General features: G+C 63.4%; 1 protein-coding gene across 4 annotated transcripts in view; it reads right to left on the reverse strand.

Moving 5' to 3' along the window:
- PLXNB2 (plexin B2) overlaps positions 1-22431 on the reverse strand; it is a 30286-nt gene that overhangs the window by 5336 nt on the left and 2519 nt on the right. Inside the window, exons 2-26 of one of the 4 annotated variants that reach the window (XM_081130760.1) lie at positions 13464-13517; positions 12789-12841; positions 8284-9370; positions 7746-7928; positions 7533-7661; positions 6746-6846; positions 6529-6655; positions 6064-6217; positions 5110-5224; positions 4912-5020; positions 4731-4832; positions 4107-4199; positions 3790-3871; positions 3545-3705; positions 3281-3429; positions 2987-3095; positions 2694-2830; positions 2309-2479; positions 1683-1815; positions 1345-1572; positions 1033-1209; positions 791-930; positions 600-700; positions 271-500; positions 3-184 (exon numbers count right to left, since the gene is read on the reverse strand). In XM_081130760.1, coding sequence (XP_080986886.1) covers positions 3-184; positions 271-500; positions 600-700; positions 791-930; positions 1033-1209; positions 1345-1572; positions 1683-1815; positions 2309-2479; positions 2694-2830; positions 2987-3095; positions 3281-3429; positions 3545-3705; positions 3790-3871; positions 4107-4199; positions 4731-4832; positions 4912-5020; positions 5110-5224; positions 6064-6217; positions 6529-6655; positions 6746-6846; positions 7533-7661; positions 7746-7928; positions 8284-9357 — 4187 coding nt within the window. In that variant the 5' untranslated portion in view covers positions 9358-9370; positions 12789-12841; positions 13464-13517. The remainder of the gene's footprint in view (positions 1-2; positions 185-270; positions 501-599; positions 701-790; positions 931-1032; positions 1210-1344; positions 1573-1682; positions 1816-2308; positions 2480-2693; positions 2831-2986; positions 3096-3280; positions 3430-3544; positions 3706-3789; positions 3872-4106; positions 4200-4730; positions 4833-4911; positions 5021-5109; positions 5225-6063; positions 6218-6528; positions 6656-6745; positions 6847-7532; positions 7662-7745; positions 7929-8283; positions 9371-12788; positions 12842-13463; positions 13518-22431) is intronic. The other 3 variants (XM_081130763.1, XM_081130761.1, XM_081130762.1) reach the window with 3 other exon arrangements.

The following is a 22431-nucleotide window of genomic DNA, read 5'->3' on the forward strand; positions in this document are numbered from 1 at the left end:
ACCTGCGCAGCATCAGCTTGGGGTTCTTGGCTACCACATACTGCTCCATGAGCTCCAGGAAGAGCGTGCGCATGATGTCGGTGTAATATTCCAGCTTCCCGTGCAGGGCCACCGTCAGCAGAGACGCGAAGTAGACCTTGGCGCGGGCCGAGAACTCCCGCTGGTTCTCCAGGGTGTGGATGAACTGTGGGGGCGGCCGGTCAGAGCCTGCCGGCCGGCCCCCCGCGCCCAGCGCCCCCGCCCGCGGCCCTGTCCCGCCCGCCGGCTCACGTTGATGAGGAAGGACTTGCTGTTGAGCAGGTTGGAGAACTGGTAGAGCGCCTGCTCCACCACGGGCCGCCGGGACTCGGGGATGTCCAGCTTGCCCGTGATCATCACGTCCTTGTCGCCGTCCTTGGAGGGCAGGAAGAAGACGCGGTCGGTGTACGTCTTGTAGTCCAGCACGGGGATGCCGGTCTCGTTCACATCGTTCGTCTGGTCCTCCATCTCGATCATCAGGTCTGGGGGGACAGCACCGCTGGCACCCGCCCTCTCCCGCCGCGTGCAAGGCCCTCCCTCGGCCGCCCCCCTCCCCGCGGGCCCCCCCAGCCGCCGCGCACCCGTGAACTCCTTCTTGCACCGGTCACGCACGCTCTCCTCCAGGCCCTCCAGCTGCAACCTGATCTTCTCATACTCGCGCTCGGCCTGCTGGCTCTTCTTCCTGCGCACGGAGAGGCTGCTGGGTGCCGGCCTGCGCGCCCGCTGCAGGCCGCCCAGTGGGCGTGGAATGGGCTGCGGGCGGGGGGCTCACCAGTAGCAGTAGACGGACAGGGCGATGGCGCCCACCATGGGCAGGATGACCAGCGGGAGGATGAGGCTGAGCGGCACCTCGCTCGCTCGGCTGTCGTATTCCACACGGCCCAGCACCCACTCCCGGGAGCCGAACTTCACCTGTGCGGGGGGCGGACACAGCGGGGACCAGCCGGGCTAAGAGGGGTGCCCGGGTCACACGGCGCCCGGCCCGGCCCTGCCCCGCACGCACGAGGAACTCACAATGAACTCGGGCAGGTTGAGGGTGGTGTCTCGCTTCTGCCGCCGCTTGGGGGGCGGCTGCACCTCCGGGGGCTCGCAGTACAGGTCAGTCTCGGTCAGCGTCTTCATGACGCAGCGCTCGGCGCCCACGAAGGCCTCAGCCTCGTGCAGTGTCATCGCCTTGTTCAGGTTGGTGCCCTGGGGGGGGGGGCGGGGGGGCCGTGACCAGGGAGGAGGCAGGGACGCCTGGAGCAGCTCCACCCGGGCCTGGAGCGGCCTGCCGCCCACACCCCCCCCCCGGTCAGGGCCCCGGCCCCCCACGGACGTCCTCACCTGGGCGTGAATAAGTTTGTTGACCTGCTTCCTGACGCCCCCTGTGAAGTTCTCGAAGGTGGGATCGGCCACGTACTCGAAGGCCCCAGCCTCGGTCCTGAGCAGGGCCCGATGCCCATCCATCTGAATGAGCGCGGTGAGGTTGTAGGCCTCGGGCTCCTCGGGGACAGCCGGGGACAAGAACACGATCCTGGAGTCGTTGTAGCGCACGTACTCCGTGCCCACGACCTGCGGGTCGAGGCCAGGCCGTCAGGCCCCTCGGCACAGGCCCCGTCCTTCCCCGCCTGGTCTCCAGCGGCCGGGGCTGGATCTGGGCCCCGGCGGGCGGCAGGACTGACCGTCTGGGCCTGCAGGGGTCCAGCCTCCCGCCGCCGGCGCTGCCAGGACTGTAGGGGCTCGGCGATGACCACCATGGAGAAGTTCTGGATCATGCTGAAGCCCTGCCCGGTCACGTTGATGCTGCGGCCGCCACTGGGGGTGGGGGGTGCCTGAGTGGGCACAACTGGGCAAGGGAGGTACCCAGCCAGCTCCAGAGCAGGTGCCCTGCGGAGCTGGATCCCCCGCCCCCGTGCTGGCCACGTGGTGGGCTTGGGGAGGGCGGGGTGGAAGTCCCTGACCAAGCTGGTTTTGGGTGCACACACGGGTCTCTGTGAGCACCTGCCTGCCGTAGGGTGGGGCATGCTCAAAGCACGTGTGGCACTGAGCACTGCCATCCTGGAGGGTCACTGGGCTAGGGGGCCGTGGGGCTGGCCTGTCAGGCTTTCTAGGGGGAAGCTGATCTGGGGGTACAGTGGGGTTTTACAGAAGCTTCCTCCTGCCACCCAAACCAGCCCCGCCACATCCTCACCAACCAGTGGACATGGGGTGCTTGGGAAGTAGCTAGGGGTGGGGGTGGCATGGGGTGCCTGGGTGGGCAGTGGGTGGGGCGGGTGGGGCACCAACCAGGAAGGCAGAGAGGCCACACCTGGCAAAGCTCCGCAGGGGCTCGAAGGACCGCAGCACTGGATTCTCACAATAAGTGAAGGTGATTCCGGGGCTGGACACTCGGGAGCCCCCATAGTAGATCTCCAAGGGCAGCTCCCCCACAGACTCCTGGGGGCCAGTGACACACTGGAGCTGCGCTCCAAACTGCGTCCTGGATGTGAGGGTTGCCGGTCAGTGTCCATCCCAGCCCTGGGACCGACCTCTGCCCTGGGCTAAGGGTCAGTGGGTCAGGTTGACGGCACTGCTCCCTCCAGGACACACTCAGGGTCAGGGCCGGAACACCCCCACCCCCACCCCCAACCCCACCCAGCCGTTTCAAGGACCAGGGCAGACCAGAGCTTCAGTGGCCTGCAGGTGACACCCACACATTGCAAGGGACGCCATTGATGGTCACACGCACGTCTTCCTTAGAACCCGTGTCCAGGTGGGTGCCATTGATGGTCAGCGTGGTGCCACCTGCCTGTGGCCCCTGCCTCGGCTCCACACTGAGGGGCTGGGGCTCCTAGGGGAGAGATGGGTGCATTCGGGCCAAGGCTGCCACCCCCAAACCTTGACTATTGTCAGAAGGTAAAAGGGGCTGAGCCCCCAACAGTCCAGGCCCACCCATGTCCATCTCTACTTGCAAGCCCCACCTGGTCCTGGAGAGGCAGGTGCTCACCTGGTAGGTGAACTGGACATCGGGTGGGGAATGGCCAAGCTTCCCATTGATGTCCACTTCCACACCCCCCGTGAAGGGTGCCTCAGAGGCCTCAATGGCACACACGATCCTGGGTGGGCAACAGGCAGGGCGGGGACACTCTCAGGCCCACCCTAGGCCCCACCCGACTGGCTCGCCCATGGGGAGTCTGGGCACTCACACCCCCACGTCCTTCCTCTCCATCTGCCCCATCACCCGGCCCCAGGGTGGGGACTGACCCACCAGTGGAGCCCAGGCCATGGGCCGTCCACTCACCGCGTGGACACGGAGTACTGCTCTGGATCGAAGGCACAGTTCTGGCCGGCTACAGCGATGCTCCTGACATCGTCCGCTCTGATCCCCAAATTTGACCCGAGGATGGTGACTCGGATGCCCCCCCCCAGGGGGCCTGTCTCCGGCTGGATCTGCAATCGGCAGAGCCCGGCTGACCGGCAGCTTGGGCAGGCCGGGGCCCGGGGGCGGGCCGGCTGCGGGCCGGCACCCCTGCCCTTCCCACTGAGGAGGCCCCGGGAGACTCACCTTGGTGATGATGGGCGGCGGGCACTCGGCGGTGACGTTGCTGCACAGGGCCGCGTACACGCACCTGCCCTGCCCGCCGCACCACACGCACCCGTAGGCGGGGTCGGCGGCCAGGCACAGGCTGCAGTCGCTGCGGCCGAAGGAGCAGTTGTAGAGGGTCACTGCAGAGGGCGAGGCCAGCGGTCAGCGGGGCCAGCCTGCTCCCCGCCCGGCGCCCCGCCCGCCCGGCACCCCGCCCCACCCACCTTGGAGCTTGCTGTCGATGTTCTTGCCGTAGGACTTGACGTACAGGTGCAGGGGCAACGTCTCGTTCTCATCGTGGGACAGCTGGGGGGGCACAGGGACACACTGCACTCTGCTCCCCCCGGCCCTAGAGAGGGCCCGCTGTGCCCACAAAGGCCTACGCGGCCTCCCCGCGGCAGAGCGGCTGGACTCTCAGAGCCACTGCTGATCACTCCGCCTGGCCCACCGCCCCTGCTTCATCGGGGGGGGGGGACCAGGCTGCCCCTGGGGCCTGCCCTCGAGGCCCGGCCACCCCACCTGCCCGTCCCGGGAGCTATACCTTCGGGGTCCGAAAGAAGAAGGTTCCTGGCTCCCGCATGCTCACTGGCACTTCAAACTTGGGCAGGTCACTGCCCACGTACAAAGAGGAGCCCTGCAAGACCGTGCAGTCAGGATGTCAGGACACCTGGACAGGTCAGTCCTTCCCACCCCGCCGCCCCGAACCCCACTGCTCCCAGCGCTGGTAGCCCTGTCCGTGTGCCCTACACCCCCCAGGGCCAGCTTAGGCACGCCCATCCCAACAGACCATTCGGACACTCCCGGACACACCCCCACCGGGGTCCAAGCCCGAGAAAATGACCCCACTCCCTCGCTAAGGGGCCCCCCACTGCCCAGCCCCTCAACAATCTTCCTGCCTCCTTTTCTCTGCCCCAGCTGTCAAGGCCTGTCAGAAAGCCCCTCACACACACCCCACCTTTGTCTCCTTCTGTCCCCAACACTGTGTTTACTGAGCCTCACGATCTCCTGTACTGAGCCCTGTGCCCGAGAGGCCTGCAGGAGGCCCAGGCACTCCAACTTCCAGTCTGCAGGGTGGCTCTGGACAAGCCCCATGGACACTGCCAGCCACCAGGCCTCTCTGCACTAGTCTGCCCAGTCCCCAGGGCAGCCCTTCATAAGCCCTCACCTTCACTGTGTCCAGATTCTCGCCCTGGAAGGTCACGTCCGTCTCGTAGTTCATGGGGATGACTAGCGGGCTGGGGTTCAGGAACTGGGGGCAGCTGTCCTCCTGCAGAGTAAGGCCGGTCAGGTGCCGCCTGGCCGTGGCCGAGCAGCCACACCCCCTTGGGGCCCCCACAGCCCCTCACCATGTGGGCGGGGACAATGCCGTCCTCGGGGTTGGGCGAGGCCTCCCGGCACTCGTGGTAGCGCAGGTCCCACTGGCAGGTCCAGCGGTTGCTGGCACAGGAGATGCACCTGGAGGAGAGGGTGGCGAGGCATGTGGGGACAGGGGCATGCAGGGGCAGGGCGGGAGGGGCCGGGGGCCGGGCAGGCGTGACACTCACGGCAGGTTCTTCTCCAGCCTCATGGCCTCCCGGCAGTCGTAGAAGGGGTACTGGTGGGACACGAGGAAGACATCGCTGTGTCTGAATTTGAGCTGGATCTCCACGGCCACATGGTCTGCAGATGGCAGACGGGGATGATGTCAGGTGGGGGCCTCAGGGCACAGGGCATCGCTGGCATGGCAGAGGCGGGGGACAGGAAGGCCTGACACCAGGACTCTGCCAGCCCCACGTCCTTGCCCCATCACGGCTCCCAGCAGACCGTCAAGCACAGACTCCGAGCCTGAACCTGAGAGCCCTAGCTTGGGTAGGGCCCGGCAGGGGCGCCCCCTGATGTGCACTCAGGCTCAGCAGGCCTGCCACCCGCCATCAGATCTCGGCTCGGGTGTCAGCCCCCAGGGCTCTGTGCCGCCAGGCTCTCTGTCCCCGCAGGGTTCCTTGGTGTCTGGGGCAGAGCGCCTGCCAGGTCCCTGCACGTCACTATGTGGTCCCGCCTGCACCAGCGAGCTGCCCTCCGCTGGCCCTGAACACTCAGGGGACAAAGGCTTGGCACCTGCCCCGGCCCACTTTCAGAGCCCGGCCACTGGGGACAGCTCCACCAGTCTCAAGCTGGATGGGGCGGGGGGGCTGTGGGGTTCTGCACAGACACCAGAACCCAGGGCCTGAACCCAGGGCCTGGCACCCAGGTGGTGCTGAGATGTCACAAAGCAGCACATGGAAGGGCTCAGGAGTCCCTCTCGCTCACGGCCATGGGGTGGGGCGGGTGCTGACGGTGCACAGCCTGCATGGCTCTGGGCGCCCAGAACCCCAGCCACCCGTGGGCCTCGGCCATGCTCCACCCTGGCAGGTGCCATCTGTCCCCTCCTTTCAGCCCACACCCCTGGGACTGGGTCATAGGAGGGGCTCCGGGTAGGGCAAGGGACCCCACGGTGTGGAGGAGGGAGGGCGGGGCCTCACCCTGGCCAGATGGCGTGCTGGGAATGCTGCTCGGGGAGTTGCAGACGACGATGTCGCCCTCCACGCGGGCCGGGTGTGCCGGGGAGTCGCCGAAGAGGCACAGCAGCTCGTCCTCCTCGCCCAGGGCCGGGAGGGGACTGATGGTCAGCTGTACCTGGGGGAGGCCACACAGCTCACACCGGACCCCTCTGCCCAGCCTTGAGGGGCGGGGGACCCGTGCTGGGCTGTCAATGAGGAGAACCGCCCCCCGGAACCAGAGCACCTGGTGTGTGATTCCCTCTCCATCGGGCCCCCACTTGTGTGCAGACTGGCCCCCTGGACCCTAGAACTTGACTCCATCACCCCCACCATCCTGGGACGGCTCTGCCCTGGATACACGGGAGCCCACCCTGTCACAGGGGCCGGGAACGACAGGCTGTGAGGGTCTCCTGCTCGGCCCTGCGTCTGCCCTTCCGGGCTACGCACCTCCCCCTGGGCCCGCCGGCTCATGTTCTGTGGCTCGGCCCCTGTGATGGTCACGCAGGACTCCTCGAGGCTCCACAGCCAGTGTCCGCTCTCCTCGGCTCGTGGGCACTCGGCCCTCCTGGTGCATCTGCAGAGATGGGGGGCAGCCTCAGCCCTAGCACTTGTCAGCCCCAGGACCCCCAGGGTGAGCCGAGACACCCAGGCCCCAGGCGCTCACCGGCCCTTGACGATGCACCAGCCGCAGTAGGGGTCCCGGGAGCCGAGGCACTGGGTGCAGTTTAGGTAGGTCGGACACTCCTGCACGGGAAGCCGGAATGCCTGGGGGCAGCAGGGAGGTGAGCAGGACTGCGGCCACCAGGGGGGACAGGCCAACAGACACAAGGACCACCCTGCTCGGGCCCCAGAGTTTCCTGGGGCCACCAGCTTGACCCCACCTGTATCTGAGCCTTACTAGCCTCAGATGCCAATTCAAGGCATGCAACAAAGGCTCCAGGCAGCCGCGGCACACGGGGCTCCCTATGGCCCTGGCCCTGTGGCTATACCTGCCCAGGTACAAGGTCCCAGGAACCATGGTGTCCGGGGTTCTGCCTCCCCTATGCCAGTCCAGGCCCTCTGACCCCACTCCCTGGGAGAGGCCCTTGGATGCTCCAGTGCTCGAGGCCAGCATGAGGGGCTCCTACACTCACCCCCTGATAAGTCAGGGGGTCCATCCTGTGCCCCCACTGTCCAAGCTCACAGAGGCTGCACAGGGTCCCTTGCTGCCCTGTCCACCCTTGGGGGAAGCCCACTCAGAGCACTGCCCTGTCCCTCCCATCAGGATGGATCTGAAACGGGACCAGACACACAGGACAGACAGGAGCAGAGCTGCCGAGATGGGGGAGGTGCTAGAGACCGGGATGGAGATGCTGCCAGGGACACAAGGAGAGGGTTGCCCTCCTGGTCCTTGTCTGCACCCCTCTAGGCCTGTCACAGTGCCCGGGCGCGAGGCCCCGCCCCAGGCCTACCTTGTCCTGGGTCATGGCGTACACACTGGCCCCATCTGCAGACAGCACCAGGTCCCGCTTGACCCTCTTGTTGATCTCCACGAGGATGGAACCATACTCCACAGAGCTGCCGTTGGGAGCCAGGTACACCTTGGGGACGAAGGCAGGTGTGTGAGAGGGGTGTTCTTGTGGAGACGCCCTCCTGCCCTGCCCTGCCCCTGCCTGAGGCTTCACCTTGAGGACCTGGCCATCTGAGGTGCCCAGGAAGGCGATGGTGTGATTGTTCTCGGTGGTCACGGTCACGGCCGTCAGGTTCAGGCCTCCACGCTGCAGCACAGCCGTGGCTCTGAGTCCGTCCCGGCTGCCCAGGGGGTAGGGCAGGTGCTCCGAGCCACACAGAAAGCTCTCGCCAGCACCCTGCGGACCAGGTTGTCAAAAGTGGGCACAGACACCCCCGGCCTGCCAAGGAGGCCCCTCCCCGCTAGGGCTCCCAGCGCTGTGACCCCCACACACGTCCCCAAGAACAAGAGCCATGCAGGCAGGGACCCTGCCTGTGTGCTCATTGCTGTATGGAGCACAGGCCTGGCCCCGAAGGCCCCACCCCACATGTGGCGGCACACCTGCCGGCCCTGCCAGAGACACCACACACATGCACACTCTCACGGGGTCCTCACAAGCAGGCGAGGACACGCCAGCAAGCAGCAGCAACCCGCAAGGCCCACGCGGACGCGCATGGTCCAAGCCCGTGGGGGAACCTGCTGAGGCCACGTACCACACCGTGGCCGCCACACTGGATCTCGCCATGGAAGGGCTTGTAGAAGTTATCGGGGTCGCCGGTCCAGGTGCCCATGTAGCAAGTACTGCGGATGTTCTGCATTTTCTCGTGGATCTGGTCCAGCGGGAAGAGGCAGAGGCCTGCACGGGGCCCCCCGCCTTTCCGGTCGTCCCTGGTGAAGACCGCGTAGAGCACCTTGCCGGCGTCAGATGTGGCCATGAAGGCGGCTAAGCAGGTGCTAAAGGGGGGGGTCTGAGGGTCCTCAGGGTCCAGGCACCGCAGATCCATCTCCAGGTAGGAGTAATAGAAGGGGTCATGCTTGCACATCCGACCCAGCAGCGTGCGGTTCTGGGGTGGGAGCTTGTCCTGCTGGTTGAAGACGAAGAAGACGTAGAGGCTGTCCTCGAAGGCAGCCACGAACTCCTGTGTGTTGGTGGAGAGGTACCCGGCCTTGTAGGTGGCATGGTCCGTGCAGGCCTCGAAGGCCTCCCTGCCCTCGACCCGGTCCAGCAGGCGGGTGCTCACGATGACACCGTTATCATATGGCCCGTTGCCTTTGCCCACGAACAGCATACGCTCGCCGCCGGGCTGGGTGGCGCTCACCAGCCCCACTGTGGCCACGCTCTCATCATTGCTGGCCACGAAGGACCGCTCCCCGCTGCTGTCCTCGTAGTAAAGGCGCGTGGAGATGTTGCTGAGGGCACGCAGGGCACAGATGCCCTTAAAGAGGCTGCCACACTCGACGAGGCGCTTCCCCGGCGGGTCCAGCAGCAGCAGCTGGTTGACATTGTTGGTCAGCACTGCCTCGTGGCACTGGCTGATCTCGATGGGCGGTGTGCACTTCTTGTGGTCCAGGGCTGGGCCCGTGGACACCTGCTGCTCCAGCTGCAGGTCGGCGCTCAGCTGGTAGAGCGCGTTCACTGCGCCCAGGTACACCATGCCAGACGCCTCATCCACGACCAGGTGGTTCAGCTCAGTCTTGCTGTGGAAGAAGTCTAGCTTCCGGGGCCGCAGGCCTGCACTTGTGCCCACCAGGCCCAGGAGGGTCAGGGCCCAGAGCTGCAGTGCCATCACCCCCGGCACCCTGTGAGAAGAGGGGAGGGTCAGGGCGGCCCCAGCCTAGAATATCCACCCATACACAGGAAGCCCCCTCCATCAAAGGTCAATCCAGACCCCCTCCATTCTGGACCCTACCTGAAAGGACCACACCACAGTCCAGGGAGGGGCACGGCTACCCAGTGTGCTCTGGGTGCCCTGCCCCTTCCCTACCTTGCCCTGTGAGGCCAGGCACACCCACTCTCATCTCCAAGGAGACCATTGCTCAGCTCTTCAGGAGATGTTCATTTGGTAGTCTAACCTATGGCCAGGGCCTGGTCACCACAGTGGCATGCTACAGGCATGGGCGTGGCTGCCCCAGAGGACTCCACCTGGGCCTCTACCTCCAGGTTCTCAAAGGACCTGCAGGCCCACCTCCAAAGGAAACAGAGCACCTCCTCCAGACGTCTCCTAGGCACTCAAGCGTGTGCCAACCCCGTGCCCTGTGACCCCAAGAGCTCTAGGTGATCTGAGGGGCTCTGTCCCTAGAGCATAAGCCCTATCAGAGGGCCAGGCTGACCAACAGCCCTGGACATGAAAACAGGTGAACCACACACCTGTCCCACACCTGACTCTCAGCACACAGTGCAATCTCACAGGAAACACAGAGGAAACCAAAACTGTAGTTAAAAGGAAGCTGGGCTCATGCTGTTTTATGGGCCCACCAGAGCTGTTCGACCTGCAGCCTGGCCCTGCCTGCCTGACCGCCTCCAGACACCCTCCCCCTGGAGAACCAGCAGAGGAGCCAGCAAGAGTCCACGGGGCGCTGCCCAAATCTACCAGGTCTGAGGCGGGAGACCCCAGGGTCTGTGGCGGGGCCGCCACCTGCAGGGCTGGGGCAGGTTGCCTGTGTGTGCGGGCGCCCACATGTGCTCACGTCCCTGAGTGTACTCAGGTCCACACATGTGTCCGTGTGCGTGTGGGATGAACTGCTGAGGCCGCAGCTGGGCTGAGGGTGTCCAAATTAGAGGATGGGTGCCAGGCCCCTCAAGTGGCCCAAAAACATAAATGGTTCTCTCCCCAACTCAGGCAGGGCCATCCTGCCTCCAGGCCTCTCCCACCTTGGGGTAGTCCCATGCCCCCTCACCCTTGGGACCCCACTCTGTCCTGGTCAGAACCCCCCACCAGCCCCCACTGCCACCCCCACAGGCTACCCTCTCCTGATGTGTGCATGAGCCCCCTCCCTGGACTGGCTATAATCTTCCCCGAGGGCACCTGTGCCAGGCCGGACATCTAGGGCAGCCCTGCCCACACCACATGCCTGAGTGGGGCTAGACCCCCACAGATGGTCATGAGGGCCCCGGGCCCTGGTCTCTCAGGCTCCCAGCATGGCCCACCCTGTACCTCCAGAGCAGCCAGGGCACCCTTTGCGGCCACCTCAGACATCACCTCCCTGAATGCTCGCTTATTCCCTTGAGAAATGACTTTTCTCCTCCCCCTTGTCCGCCGTCCTGCACCCATCTCCTCCAGGAAGGGGTCTGCTCTGCTCCATGGTCAGGGGAGAGGCTTCTCTGGGGCACTGGCTTTGGGCAAAGCTGTGTGTACTGGGACAGGTTGGCTCTTTCTCGCGGACCCTGCGATGCTCACATGAAGCCAGCTTCCTTCTTTGCTCAGACCACTAGGAAGCCCCCTCAGCTGGGCAGCTCCTGCCTCTGCACAGAACCCCCACTGTGCACTGGAGAGCTCAGTTCTTGCCCAGCCACTGGGAGAGGAGATGCACCCAGGCTAGCGGGAGGGTGTCCAGGAGGGGACAGAGCAGGGAGAGGTGAAAGGGGGCCAAAGGAGGGCCGTTAGAGGAGGAGCCCAGGTGGGGAGAACATGCTGGCTTTGATCAGAGTCAGGAAGATTTCACAAGCCCCTCGGGACTGTAGCAGGATGGCCAGTCCTGGGGGGGGGGTCCCTACCACCCCAGACTGCTCTCTGGGCTTGGCTGCCTGTCCAGGAGAGAGGGTGCAGCTGGGGAGACGCCTAGACTTGGAGCAGGGATGCCCATGGCTCCAACTCTGCGCAGAAGTGGGCACACCAGGAGTGGCCCTGGACCCTGGGGCACCAGCTGGTAGCCACTCCCGTGGGCCCTGCAGGGAAGGAAAGGGCCTGGGCAGGAGGGAGCACAAGGCCCTGCCTCCCCCCCCCCCAGTCCAAAGTCCACTCTGTGTGCCATCCCAGCCCCTTGGCCTTAAGACTAGGTTGGCCCTCCCTGCCCAGCCAGGCCCCACTCACCCGAGTGCCTCAGTCCCTGCCTGCTTGGCTGCTGGCTGGGCCGGGAATGAATGGAATGTAACCCAGCCTGGGAGGGAACTCAGGCCAGGGGCGGGGCGGAGCCAGAGTGGCTGAAACCCAGGCCACCCAGAGCAGTCGGGATAAACCCAAGCCCGGGCCCTTCTGTTGGTCTGAAGCCCCCGTCAGGATCTGAACCCAGAGCCAACCAAGTGGGTAAATGCCTGGGGCACCCCCCCCCTTCTGAAACAGCTCTCAGCTCTGACCTTGGCACTCCCTCAACCATGCTAGCTCAGGTCTTTTTGGTCACAGCGCATGAAAAGAATGCTGTGGGCTTTCTCTGGTTAATGTCCACTTGACTGAGTCCCCTAGGGCTCAGCTAGGGTGGGAGCCCAGCCTGGTCCTCTACCGCAGGGCCCCCAGGCTGGCTAAGCCTAAGTGCTCAATGAATACCTTGTAAGCGGTCAAGTTGCTGGCTCAGACACCAAAGTCACTGCCCAGCCCACCCTGGGAGAGCAGGCCAGGGCCAAACCCGGGCTCCCTGGCCCAGAACCCTTCTGGGTTCCAGGCAGGAAGGCAGAGTGAGGCTCAGCGGCTCCCCCCCCACCCCCTCCGCTGAGCCCAGGCCGGTCAGGCTGGCAGGAGGGACTGGGGTGTCATGCTCCTCAGGCAGCAGCTCCCCTTCACTTCCTGAACAAACAAAGCCTCAGGTGACCTGCCTGGCCAAGCTTCCTGCCTCGGGAGTTCCTGGAATGGGCGCTTCCTATTTTGAAGGTGGCACAGACCCTTGCTTACCGGGAAGCAGTCAGTGGGGATTTCCTCAGGGGCATCAGATGGCCTTGCTGGCTGAGGTCCGGAGGTGCACTTCCAAGAAGTTACACAAACTCCAGCCTGCTGCTGGCCCGGAAAGCGTCAGGCAGGCGCCCCTTCCCACCAAGCCCAAACCCAGGGCTCCAGTGCCCAAGACACTGCCCAGTCTCACTGCAAATCCCCACCCCCAAGAAAAACCTGGCTCAGGGAAGTGGGGACCTGGCAGCAGCCCCCACGGGAAAGGCACTTGAGTTTGAGCAGGCATGTACACACAGGCCCCAGCCCGACGAGCGCCTCACCACAGGGCAAAGCACCCCCAGCCTCCCTGCTCCGCTGTAGCCCCCACTGCCTTCCCCAAGCGGGGCTCAGCCCCCACTCACCGAGGCTCCAGTGGTCCAGCTCAGTCTCTGCTCCCGGCTGGCATCAAAATCCTCTAGGAAGCAAAGGAGAGACAGTGGTCTCACCACAAGCCTGGCCTGCTTCCACCTGTCTCTTCCGCTCCATGTCTGGGGGTGGGGAGCAGTCTAGGGGACCCCATTGGCCTCTGCCACCCTGGAGCAGGAGACCCCCACCTCCTCTGCCTCCTCCATGCCCTTAGCCCAGCACCCCATTGGGGTGCACACACACCCACTTGGTCCTTCCAGAATACAAGCCCGACACTCCCCTCTCTCCTCTGCTCAAAAAAGGCAGAAGAAAAAAGGGGAAGGAACCGCTTGGGATCATGACAAGGCTATCAGCACTGTCCGCCTTTCAAAACTAGGTACATGTATCACTGCGATTAAAATAAAAACTGTGCCCTGGCGGGTGGCGCAGTTGGTTGGAGCTTCGTCCTGTACACTGAGAGGCTGCAGGTTCCATTACCCGTCAGGGCACATGCCTAGGTGGTGGTTTCGATCCCCGGTCTGGGTGTGGACAGGGAGGCAATCAATGTTTCTCTTTCCCTCCCTTTCTCTCTCCCTTCCTTTCTTTAAAAAAGAAAAATATCCTTAGATGAAGATTAAAATAAATAATTTTTTTTTAATGTGCATACCCATGACCCCTGCAATTCTACTTACTAGCTGTGTGACCTTGAGCAAATTACTTAACTTCTCTGTGCCTCATTTCCCCATCTGTGAAATGGAGACAGTCATAGTGAGCTCCCCCAGGGGTTTTAAGGATTAAAGGATTCATTCAGGAAAAGCCTCAGGAGAGCTTGTTACACTGTAGCACTGGGCAATGCTTGCTATTGTATCCTCTCCCGGATAAACACCCAAGTGTACCCACAGGGAGGACCTGTCCAAGGATACTTCTCAGCATGGTTTATTATAGTGAAAATCTGGCAACCACCCAGCATCCAACCAGAGCACCCTGAAAAACCACAGAACCGACGCAGGTGGGTGGCTGTGGCTCAGGATTCTAGGTATCTCCACCGGTGTCTATGTGGGCACACAAGGCTTTAATTGCTGAGCCGGTTGGTCTAGAAGCCTTCCACCAAATAGAAAATAGTGGTGAAGCCATGGGGCAGGGAGGTGGGGACTGGGACAGCGAGTAACTTCATTTGCCACTTTGTGAAAATTTTTATAATATATTCAGCCCTGGCGGGGTGGCTCAATGGGTTGGAGCATTGTCCCATGCACCAAAAGGTCACAGGTTGGATGCCCAGTCGGGGCATACAGGGGGCAATCAACCAATGTTTCCCTCCCTCCCTCCCTCTTTCCCTCCCTCCCTCCCTCCCTCCCTCCCTCCCTCCCTCCCTCCCTCCCTCCCTCCCTCCCTCTTTCCCTCTCTCCCTCCCTCCCTCCCTCCCTCCCTCTTTCCCTCTCTCCCTCTAAAAGTCAATAAAAACATATCCTCAGGTGAGAATTAAAAAAAAAAAAAGAATATATTCACGGATTACTTGACTAAAGAGGTACACAGTAATAATGATTGCACTCCCCCATCCCCTCCAGCTCCACTCAGCCTCAGCAATTCCACCTTCCAGGCCCTCAGGACTCCCCCTCCCCAATCTCTCCTGGCCTATCCCAGCCCCCACATCCAGGCTCAGCCACTGCACCTAGCATGGTGCCTCCAAGTCCTCCATGGTCACCCTCCATGCACATTCTGGAGAGCAGGACCCAGGGCTGGACCTATGGCAGTCCAAGGGGGACCAGAGGGGCAAGGCGGGCAGGGGGCAGGCACTTGTGCCCAGGGACAGCAGCATTTCCCTTCGGTGTTCTCAGCCCCTGGCTGAGCAGGACAGGGTTAACCTGGAAGGAGGGACCACAGGAGTGGGGGCCCTAGAGGTGTCCTACTCAAGGGAGCCTTTGTGAAAGGAGCAAAGGCCGTCAGGGGCCAAACCACAGGGTGTCAGAACAGATAGCCTCATGAGAAAGCTAGGACCAGCCCGGCCTCAAAGCTGCTGCAGGTGCAGGTGCAGGTGCAGGTGCAGGTGCAGGCTACACTCGGGTCCACAGCACACACATGGCACAGAGGATGCACACCTGCCGCCTCAAAGGGTCAGTCATGCCGGCCTCCGCCTCCCTGTGCCCCATGCCTGCTCCCAAGACCTCAGCCCCCCACAAGCCCATGCCCCTGCGGTGTGTCTGCTGCAGGCAAGGCCAAGGGAGGCTGGCTTCTTCCAAAGGACATCTTCCTGAGCCCCCACATGCCCACCAGTCCATCCCCCACAACCACCCCCACCAGGGTCCTGACCAGGCTGAGCCCCCATTTCAGACCCTCCCAGAAGCAGCCCATGGATTTCTCCTCCCAACACTTCCTACAGAATGAAACCAGGGCCTTTCCTAATTTAAGGGTGCCTCTGCTCTCAGTCACCCAGTCCTGGCCCCCAGCTTCTCTCACCTTCTCCAGCCCACCTCCAATAGCTAGCCTCTGTGTCCAGCTCTCAGAAGGGTCACTCTCAGTGTCCTCAGAAGAATACTGCTCTCGTGAGTGCCCACTAGCCCCTGAGGCCACAGCTGGCCCCTTAATACCCAGCCACACACATACCTGCTGCAGCTGCACAGAGGGGCCTCAAAGAGCAGAACTCTGGAGCCAGTCTATTGGGTTCAAACCCCAGCTCTGTCATTTTCTACCTGGGTTCATGGGCTATTTAGGAAGCTACACTGTGCCTCAGTTTCCCCACATATAACATGGGGGTAGTAACACCGTGGACCCCAGTGAGCTGCCATGCAGTGTGTGGAAATCCTTATGGCTGTGCCTGCAGTGAAGGAGGTACTCAGGATGTCACCATGTCTCTGTACCTCCCCTAGAAAACTCCTATCCACCCCTCAGAGCCCTGAGACACTCATCCTGCCTGGCCCTGCAGATCAGCACTTATCCTCTATGGTCTATAATCTTCACGGATGGACCCTCCGTGAGCAAGGTGTAAACACAGGATCTGGCAGGGTGGACAGTTGTGGGTCTGAGCCCAATGAACCAGGTAGGGGGTAACACCCAGTGGAGGGAGCCAAAAGCACATGTATCCCCTGCAGCTGGTCCCCAAACCTCACACACACAGTAGTGTCTCCTCTCCCAGCCAGAGCACTAGAGGGACAGGGACTGCCCAGGGAGTCAAGGCCTCTCCTCCACACACAGGCCGCGTGGGAAGCTCTATGAGCCCCTTGCCAATCGGGTCCCTGGGGCGCCCTCCCCGGGGTCCAACTTCCTCTAACCAGCAGCTGCCAGGCCCCTTGTACAGGTGGGTTCCGCCCCCACCCCAACAGGCAAAGGTAAACAGGAGGTGCCTAAGGAGGAAGGGCAGAGTCCTCCTCACTCCCGACCAGACCCAGGGCTGGGGGCTGCATGCGGCCCTTCCCCGGGTCTCCGTCCCACCTGCAGGAGGGCTCTGAGGTGTGGGCCGCAGTCGGGGGGTTCTTCCCACTATTTCAGGCAAACACAGATGGAGCAATTTCTTACGATTAAAAGCGAAACACTGGAAAGCAGCAGGCCAGAGAGAAGAGGTCCAGCAAAGGCACCTGACGGGGACTCGGGCATGAGCAGGCGGGTGAAGGCTCGGCCAGGTAGGGACAGGCCCAGGTGAGGACAGCTGCAGCCCAGACCCTAGGCACGTGGGGGCCTAACACTGTGGAGGGCACCGGGGACCCCAAAGTGGGGGGGGGCTGAGAGAGCCAGCCCGACAGCGAGGCTGGGGGCCAGGCCTGGCCGGGGGGCTCGCAGGGCGAGGGGCTGGCGCGCCCCCAGCCGCCGGGCGCACCGCAGGGGGCCGCCCCTCCCCCGCCGGGCAGCTGGCAGCCCGGGGCCCGGGGCCTCCGCGCTCCGCTCGGGCGACGAAAATGCAAATCGGCAATTAGCCCGGAGCGCCGAACAAATCGGAGGAGACAAAACCGCGCGGCAGCCGGCGGCCCGCACCCCGGGCCTCGGCTGCTTTCCAGACGCGCGCGAGGGAGGGGTGCGGGGGGGTGTCTGCCGGGCGGGGTCAAAGTTCGGCGCCGGGAGCCGCTCCCCACCCCAAACGGCTCACCCGGGGCGGCGCGGCGGGTGCTGCGCGTCCCTCCGGGCAGGCCCAGGGCCGGGCAGGGCGCTCCGGGCGCCGGCGCCACCAGACTCCCCGGGGAGCCACCTTGGGGCGCGGCCCCCGCCGCAGCCGCACACTCGGAGGGGAGCACGCGGGCCCCGCGCGAGACCCCCGCGCCCCGGGACGCGCCGGGCCTCCAGTTACGACGGCGGCGGCGGCGGCCACGTGGGCACCGGGCACCGTCCCCGCGGAGCGCGCACCTGCAGCCGGGCACTGCCAGGCTCCCCTCCGGCCATTACCTGCCTTAGGCCTCTTGGCTCCGCCCCCGGCCCCAGGGTCGGCCCCGGGGTCGGCCCCCCTCCGCTGCCGGCCGATCCGGCACTTTAGCCCCAGCAGCCGCCCGCCGGACCCGGGAGCCGGGCAGGGCCTGCGCGCCCAGACTCACCCCGCAGGAAGGCCAAGGTCTCCCGCGCAACCACCTGGGAGCCGGGTGGGGCTGGGCGGGGCCCTGGGGACACTCTGACGTGGTGGCCGAGTCTTGCGTCAGCGCCACCAGAGCCTCCCACAGGACCCCTCCCAGGTATAGGGTGTCACCACCCCCTCCCACGGCCTTGGCTTCTGGGGCCGGTTCCTCCCTCCGGCGGCCGGGACCCTGGGCCAGATTGTCCAACCCCGGCCTGAGCTGGAGAGGGCTAGTCAGTCTCCCCTGCAGTCTGGGCTCTGGGTCCCAGTATGAAAAGTCACCCCAGGTGGATGGCAGTGAGGTCACAGGCCCAAGACCCAAGGCCAAGGGGAGCGTGCCCAGAGATCCGGGATCCCATCCGCAGTTCAGCCACCTCTCCAGCTTCCGATGCCGAGGCCGCTTCCTGGAGTGTATCCAGGCCCCTCTCAGCCCCTCTGGGGCCTGAAGTCACTGTCACCAGGTTATCAGCATCTAGCTCCTGTCCTCAGGTGTCTCAAGAGCTCCTTGGCAAAGCCCCTGCCCCTCCCTCCATAACGACGGCAGCCGTGTAATTGTGGGTGCAGGCCCAGCCTGGGACCCCATGCTGCTGGTCATCGGGCCACTTTCCTGTCTCCATTGCTCCATCACTGCCTAACAGTGTCAATGTGGCTTAGAAAAACCTGAGAACAGTGTCAGTAAATTATTCTGTTACTCAAATAACCACCTGAGCCGGGCCCACAGCCCTCTCCTCCTCAGGACAGGGCGGATTCAACAGGTTCTGATGCCATGCCCCCTAGAGATCCACCCCCCCCTAACTGCCCCTTGGGAGTCCCAGCCACCACTGTGTTCCAGTTGGAAACTGTGTGGGCCCCCTCCTTGGTCTCCCCACTCCAGCCTCCTGCGGATGCCCCCCGACCCCATCAGAACATTTTTCAGCTCAGTGTCCTCCATTGACTTCCCCATGCTTATGGGGAACACCCAGACTGGGGCCTGGTGACCTGTGCCATCTGCTCAGCCCAAAGCTCCCGAGAACTTCCTGGGTGCCACTAAAGGTGCTGTGTGCTGCACATGGAAACGAGTCCCCAGCCTCCAGTGTCCAGGAGCCCCTGTGGGGCCCCCAGCAGCTCAAGCCGCCCTGGCACACAGCAACCTCAGTCCGCACTTGAAGAATATACAGAAAAGAAGGGGCTGGGACTCAGGCAGGTGTGGACACTCTCCAGAGATAACCTCACCAGTGATTGGCCGTTGTCAGATTGAGAGGGACAGGAAGAGGGGTGAGAGGTAGAAGGGGCCAGACTTGGGCTGGGCGGGGCAGGCACTGGATTGTGCCCTCTGGCCACCATGGGGAAGAAGCAGTCCAGACAGCTACCCAACCACAGAAGGGGCTCCTGGGTGCCCAGCTGAGCGCCCTACCCCACATCCAAGCAAGGAGAGGCGGGGGGCAGTCCTGTGGATATTCAGGGCTCAATGACAAGCACTGGGGTCTGACTCCCTGCCTACCAGCACCCGCCCCACCTCTGAGCTGCCCACACTCATCTCTTTTGCAGGCTCACCTCCCACAGCTGGCTGGATGTTGTTGGCCATGGCAGCCTCAGGCTTTGGGTGGCTGCAGCTGACCCAGGACCACCTCCACCCAAAGCCCCCTTTCTGGGCCTTGTGCAAGAGGTGGGGTTGGGGAGTGGGGTGGGCGTGAGGGGCTGACGGGTAAGGGTGAAAGCAAGTGAGGAGTAAGCGAGGCCTATAATCTCCCCGTCAGTCTGTCAGTGCCTCGGCGGTCACCCTAGCTCTGCCTCCTCCATCACAAGCGGAACCCCACAATTAGCCTGGGGCACTGTGCCAAACAGGCATGCCAGCCCCCACTCATATCCATGTGACCACACATGGGCAGGCACACATGTCTGTGATGGCAATGGGGGCCCTGTCAACAGGGGTCCTACCTACCACCACCACCGAGAGGGACCCCAGGACAGAGAGCCCAAGAGAGGTACCCCAGACCCGGGCACTTGGGCTGTGAGAGGCTATGGGTGGGAGGAGTCTGTCCAGTCCCAGCACTGGGTCAGCCCAGAATGCCCAGAGGGGCAGAGAGGCCTGGCAAAGCTGGTCAGGCCTAGACCTGGCCTGGATGGAGGGACCATGTAGAGCTGGCCTGGAGGGAGGGAGGGACCACATTGGGAAAAGCACAGGGAACAAACAGTGCAAATGTCCTGTCCACGTGAGGCTGGGGGCCTGGTGAGGTGTACAGTGCTCAGGGTGCTGGACAGGGTCTGGAGGCCAGGCCAGTAGGACAGTGGGCAGGAACACACACAACAAACACTAGGGGCTTTGGGAGGTCAGACTGGGAGTTCCAAGTGAGGAAATGCCCCGGCCTCCCTGGGATGCACCCAGGAGGAGCCCCAGCTCCCTGGGATCAGGCCCACTTCCTTCCACATCAGTGGGTTACTCAGTTGAGCAAGGAGCTGCCACACACAGGGATGGAGCCAGAGGCCATCCCCAGGAAGCACAGCTGGGCCTGGGGGACAGACCTATGCGGGCCTTCCCCTTCCCCTCCTTCTCCTTGGGTTTCCATTCTCCATCCTGACATCTTTTCCTAGGGCCTGAGGTACCCGAGGGTAGCCCCCTAAATCAGGCCAAATGCCAAGATGGGGTTGGGTCCCCTGGCTAGTCTGAGGAGCCTCTGCAAGGCTGGAAGGGAGCAAGGAGACCAAGCTGGAGCCCTCCTCCCACAGCCTGGCCCCACCCCTGCCCCCACCCCTACCCTCACTCCTGCCAAATCGCAGGCTGGACTGAAAATGGCCCTGTTCCCCTTCCCTGCAGAGGCCACTAGCCTCACCTCGGCAGTGTCCTGGGCCCTGGTACTCCTCCAAAGCAGGCCCCCAATTCTTTTTTAAAAAATATATCTTTATTGATTTCAGAGAGAGGAAGAGAGAGGGAGAGAGAGAGAGAAATATCAATGATGAGAGAGTCATTGATCGACTGCCTCCTGCACGCCCCCGACCTGGGATCGAGCCCGCAACCTGGGCATGTGCCCTGACAGGGAATCGAACCCTCAATCTCTTGGATTCAGGTCGATGCTCAACCACTGAGCCATGCCTGTCCGGGCAAGGCCCCCAATTCTGAAAACACCCTTGGGTGGAGGTGGGGAACTAGGATTCACAAAGGCCCAGAACCCCACCTCGAATGGGATCTCAAACCCTCACTTCTCCATAGCTGGGCCTCCACATTGTCCAGGTCACCCCACAGCCTCTGCACCACACACGCCACAGGCCCCCTTGCACCCCAAGACAGAACCACCCTCCCTGGCCTCTCAGGGCTGTTCCCAGCCTCTGCCCAGCACCCCTCCCCCAGCACTCAAAGACCCAGGTGAGGACAGCACCAGCCCCCAGTGGGCACCAAGCCAATCATCTCTTCCCACTGTTACCCAAGCTGCCCAAAGCACTCCTGCTGTGGCCTCTGGAACAGCCTCAGCCTTCAGTAGCCAAGCAGGGTGCCTGGAGGGAAGCCAGTGGCGTCCCCCAGCAAGGCCCCGATCCAACCCGAAGCCCACACCCTGCACAGGTGGTGTGCTGGCTCAGTGGCCTCAGACCAGAGCCGAGAGCCAGCTTAGAGAGCCCAGGCCCTACACAGGACCAGTGGCCGGAACTGTCCCCGCCTGGGGCGCAGACGCCCCTGCCTGGCTTCCATGTTGACACAGGTGCCTCCTGTAAGGCTGACACGAAACCCTTTTCCTTTCTTGTCTTCCTGAGAAGGGAGCCCAGCTGCGGCCCAGAGATCTGAGCTCACCACCTCACCTCTCAGCCCAGAGCCCAAGTGGGAACTGCGGACCACACTGGGGGGGGGGGGCACCCCAGGAATCCGGTCTCCACACCCAGAAGTGAAATGCCCAGGGCAGGGCTGATGGCAGAGTTGGGGTCAGAACCCAGGCTGCACCCAAAAGGCCTCCCTCCCTGTCCCCTCTCCAAGGCCCTTGCCCCCACCAAGCCAGGACTCATCTGGCACCCAGATGGGGAACTGCCAGATTTCAGAAGTCACACAACCCCAGGGTATGAGGAGAGGTGTGGGCACTGAGCTGGGCCCTGCTGCCCCTGGTCCCAGCCCAGCGCCACAGGATACCAGGCACTGAGGCGGGTGGTAGTCATGTGGGGGGCAGTGGGGTGAAGACCCTCTCTGTGTGGAAAGAGTGGCTGAGAGGGCGACAAGGTGGGGAAACAGAAACCCCAGCTCCAGGTCCAGGCCAGCCCAGGCTTCTCCCTTTATACAGACATTGAGGTGGGGTTGCACCTGGGTGGGGCAGGGCAGACTTGCAGGTGTCCCCATGAGCAGTGTGGCCGCCATCCCTGGCCACCTGGCTGGTGAACAGCAGAGCAGAGTAATGCAGACGACTGAATTTGGTTGGGCCCTGGGGTGGGCCCTGGGGAAGAGCCTCAGAGCCCTTCAGGTACCACTGTGGTGTGCAGAGGTGTGGGAGAGCCAGAGGGCAGCTGCACCTGGAGGGGGAACCTAGACAGGGATGGGTTCTTGCCTCATGCCCTGGGTCAGACAGAAGCGGGAGCCAGCAAGGGGATGTGAAACCACTGAGGGGAAGAACTGGAGAGAACAGGGAAGAGGAGGTGCCAGTGCCCCCTGTGCCCCTCACCCACCAATGACAGGCCAGGCCAAAGGCATTTAGCTGGAGGCCCCACCCCAAACACAAATAGTCATTAGCTTCAGGGAAAGGGACTTGGCCCAGCCCCCCAACAGCAACCAGTGACTTGAGGAGCCTACTGTACCTGCCTCCAGGCCCTGAATCTGCCTCTGCCTTACCAAGGGAGTTGAGGGTGGGGGAACGCCCCCCCTTTTGATGGACCAGGCCTAGGACAGCTCCCCTCTCCCATCACTGGCACCCAGTTTTCCTGGCACTAGTCCAAGGCAGCTCCTCAACAGGGTAGAAAGGCTCATTCCCCACCCAGAAGACCAGGGACCTGTTGCTGCAGCAAGAAAAACTGAGGCAGGACATGAGTAAGGACTTCCTGCTCCCAAGGAGACAGCCTTGGTGGCAGAGGGCCTGGGCACCACCTACCACACCCACAACCCTGGCCCGGGCCCCAGGATGGGGCAGGGAACAGAATACCATGATGTCTTCAGAATGGCCTAGGTCCATGGGATGGCTCCT

This window comes from Miniopterus schreibersii (genome assembly GCF_964146895.1).
Source record: "Miniopterus schreibersii genome assembly, chromosome: 2".
Taxonomy (NCBI): Eukaryota; Metazoa; Chordata; class Mammalia; order Chiroptera; family Miniopteridae; genus Miniopterus; species Miniopterus schreibersii.